At 46.2% G+C, this 3567-nt stretch overlaps 1 protein-coding gene across 4 annotated transcripts in view; it reads right to left on the reverse strand.

The window, feature by feature from the left end:
• Window positions 1–3567, reverse strand: part of RMC1 (regulator of MON1-CCZ1) — a 28815-nt gene that overhangs the window by 25021 nt on the left and 227 nt on the right. The window contains exon 2 of one of the 4 annotated variants that reach the window (XM_084621450.1): window positions 1586–1773. The exons of 2 other annotated variants lie outside the window; for them this stretch is intronic. In XM_084621450.1, the coding sequence (XP_084477576.1) occupies window positions 1586–1684 (99 nt within the window). In that variant the 5' untranslated portion in view covers window positions 1685–1773. Of the gene's footprint in view, window positions 1–1585; window positions 1774–3567 lie in introns of those variants that run through there. One more of the 4 variants, XM_084621452.1, reaches the window with a different exon arrangement.

Below are 3567 nucleotides of genomic sequence, written 5' to 3' on the forward strand. Positions count from 1 at the left end.
TTTGTTTTCTTCCCATTTTAGCATGTCAGATCTTTAAACCGTTATCTGCTAGCAGCTTGAAATGAGTACATGCTAGGTGTCAGATTAATCAGTACATTCAGATGTGCATGCACTTCAGGGCTTGTGTGTGCCCCTGTTTGTTTATTGTGTATATCTTCTAGACTAATAAGTAGCTTTAATTCAACAGGCAGCTTTGCATATACACACGCAGACTAATGTATTGTTATATATTAAAAATGCAATGTACTGTATTTTGCTAATAAAACAAGTTTTTTTAATTATTTGTATGACACAAAAGCAGCGTGAAAAATCAGAAAAAAAAAAACCAAATAATACTTTTTGTAAAACCCAGGATTTTTTTGAAATCGGTTTAAACCGAAAAGGATGGGGCTTAGTAATAATGCAGAGTTCAAATACTATGCAAACTGGAGCACAAAATGGAGAACTGTGTATCAGTCCCAAAGTTTATTGTACAATTTTTTTTTAAAGTCAGACAATAAGAAGGCTTAATACCTCAAGTACAAGGTTTGAAACAATAAAAAAGTCACAACTGAGAAAAAGGAACCTGACAGTTAGCATGTTAGCAATAGAACAGAAACTGAGGCCTTTTCTGCACTACAAATGCTTTATTGATATAGTTATACTGAGAGAACCCACTAGTGTAGATGCAGCTTATGCTGATAGGAGGAGTTTTTCTGTTGGTATATAACTCCACCATCTCCCATGACGTTAGCTACTTGGACAGAGGCACTCTTATCAGCATAGCTGCATTTACACTGAAGGCTTATCTATACTCAAAATACTACAGCAGCCACTGCAGCACTTCAGTGTAGGCACTCGCAACCGTGAGGGGAGGGGTTCTCCCATCAGCGTAGTTAATCAACCTCCTGGAGTCACGGTAGCTAGGTTGACCTAGAACTGCCTACACCAGAGGTTAGGTTGGCTTAACTATGTCACTCAAGGGGTGGATTTTTTACACCCCTGAGCAACACAGCAGGGTCCACTTTACTTTTGAGCGTAGATGCGGTCTCGGGGTTTTGCTGACATAGTTATGTCATCTGGGGGCATGGTTTTTTCACCCCCTTGACCAACATAATTATGCTGACCAAACATGGTAGTGTAAACCCTGGCCATATATGTAATCTCTAAGGCCTTGTCCACACTTAAAAGTTTTGTAGCTTTAACTAAGCCACCATAACTAAAGCAACAAAACTTCCTAGCGTAGATGCAGTTATACCAGTATAAAAGCACTTAGACCTATATAATTTATTCTGGTTCAGCAAAACAAACTAAGCTATACTGCTATATAGTGCCTTCTATTAGTATAACTGTGTCTAAGGTTTTCTACTGGCATACCCATGTTAAAAAAAAAAAAAAATCACATCCCTGAGCCACAGTTATACTAGTAAGACTTTAAGTGGAGATGAGGCCTAAGAATCTCCAAGAGGTATTATTTGGGTAGCATCAACAGTAAGCTAGGCACAGTCCACACACATAAAAACATAGTTCCTGTTCCTTATAATATTCACAGACTAAGTTGCAATTAACTGTTACTGTAATATTTTACCCCATCTGGGTATCGCACCTGCTTATTGACCTCATCGAAGAAGACGCAGTTGACAGGATTCGCCTTCTCGAATTGCACGGGCCACGCGCACAGCGCCAGGTAACAGCCGCGGCTCATGGCAGCGCGAGCAGCCCGACCGGCGGATCCGATTCCAGCCGCGCGCCCGCCCGCTTCCTGATCTCCCTCCCCCTGCACGTGACTGTTACCTTAGATAACATGTATTAAATACATTTAAACTTTTGATTTTTTCTTTATTCTCAAAAACTAGTATTTTAAGATTTATGTATTTTTTTAAATCAGGCTGATATTAGGACAACCTTTTGTGGCTGTTACCAAAGAAGAGGATGAAGAACTTCTCACTGGAGGTCAGAAGTGAGGTAAAAAAGTACCTGGGACTTTTTTAAGTAAGGAGTGTGGGGCACAGGATATCTGTATCAAAAAGTGGATACAAAGCTGCTGGCTGCAGTCAGAGGCATATGGAAAATTTAGTGACCACAAAGAGTGGCAGAGACTGAAGTTCACAGCTAGATATTTAATTTCTCTTTTAAGTGAAAGCTTAAATTATATAGAAACTGATCATTTAGACCATCACAGAGACCAAGTTGGTAAGGGAGTATCTTTTATTGGACCAACTTCTGTTGGCGAGAGAGACAAGCTTTCGAGCTAACACAGAGCTCTTCTTCAAAAGCTTGTCTCTCTCAATAACAGAAGCTGGTCCAATAAAAGATTTAATAATTTTATTAAGATGATGTTGAAGTAAAAAGAAAACGGTACAGAGTTTAAGCATAGAAGTTTCTAGTTATCAGGGAATAAGGTACAGATTATCAAGGAGTGTGAAATTCGGTTTAGGAACGGGTGACGTAAGGAATACATAATCGGCAATCTCCCCCATTGGGGGTAAAAGTTTAACAGGTGAAAGTACAGACATTGAGATATGGGGGTATGTTGTTCATATAATGGCTATGTTCAGGTGTGGAGTATAATGAGTGGATACGATGAGGAGGATGGATTTACCCTCATTTGGGGGGATTTAATGTTCAGTGAGTTTATGGTATTACCTCACCAAACCTGTCTCTCCAATATCCTACAACCAACCCGGCTACAACTACGCTGCATTATATTAACACCATCCCTATTCACTAGGGTTAGGGTAAACTGCCTAGTCACCCCAGGTGAGCGAGCTTTTCCAAGCACTGGCCACTGTTACTAAGCCTTTATTTTAAATTAGCCCTCAAATTAGAAACCAAGGAATGTGCTGGAGGAGGAGGAGGAGGAGCCACCAGAACTCTCAGCCCAGAGCAACAGCAAAAGTTAGATTTTCCAGCTGTGACACCGCATCTGCCGCCGCGGGCTGTCCGGTCTCCAGTGCCACAGCTGAGGAGGCAGCTTTCTATTTGCCATCTCGCACGATTCCAGCCTCTCCCGAAGAACAGCGAGGGAACGATTAGCACCGAGAACGGCTTCTCCGCACACGCGCCGGGGGTGGGGCTGCAGGCCGTCTACTCGCGACGAGCCCCTCGCTGTGCGGCTTCAGGGGCGCCAGGGTGAGAAAGCCGGGGCGCCGTTTCGCTGAGGACCCCGGGGAGCGCTCCAGGAGGAGGAGGAGGAGGAGACGACCCACGCTTCAGCACCAGCCCCCTCGGCACCAGCTGCGCCCAGGCAGCGCTGGCTCGGACCGTGCCCTGACGGGGTTAGCAAGGCTGGGGCTGCAGCCGCCGCTTTCCCGACCCCGCGAACAGGGGCGGGCGGGCAGGATTTTTAAGCCGTCTCTCCACAGCGGCGGTGGCGGGCGAAGCCTCGCACCGGACAAGCCCAGGCACCACCCTCGCTGCGATGGCGGATGGCCACAGGGCCGGGGAGATGCCCCCGGCGGGTCCCGCCCCGGGGAGGTGCGAGGGGAGGGCGGCGCATCCCACCTTGGCAGGGGCAGACGAGCGGCCCAGCCGGCCGCGGGGCTCCCACCGCCAGGTGGGCTACCGCCGATGCCCGCCCCGCCCCGC

The sequence above is a fragment of the Lepidochelys olivacea genome (genome assembly GCF_965140295.1).
Source record: "Lepidochelys olivacea isolate rLepOli2 genome assembly, chromosome: 2".
Taxonomy (NCBI): Eukaryota; Metazoa; Chordata; order Testudines; family Cheloniidae; genus Lepidochelys; species Lepidochelys olivacea.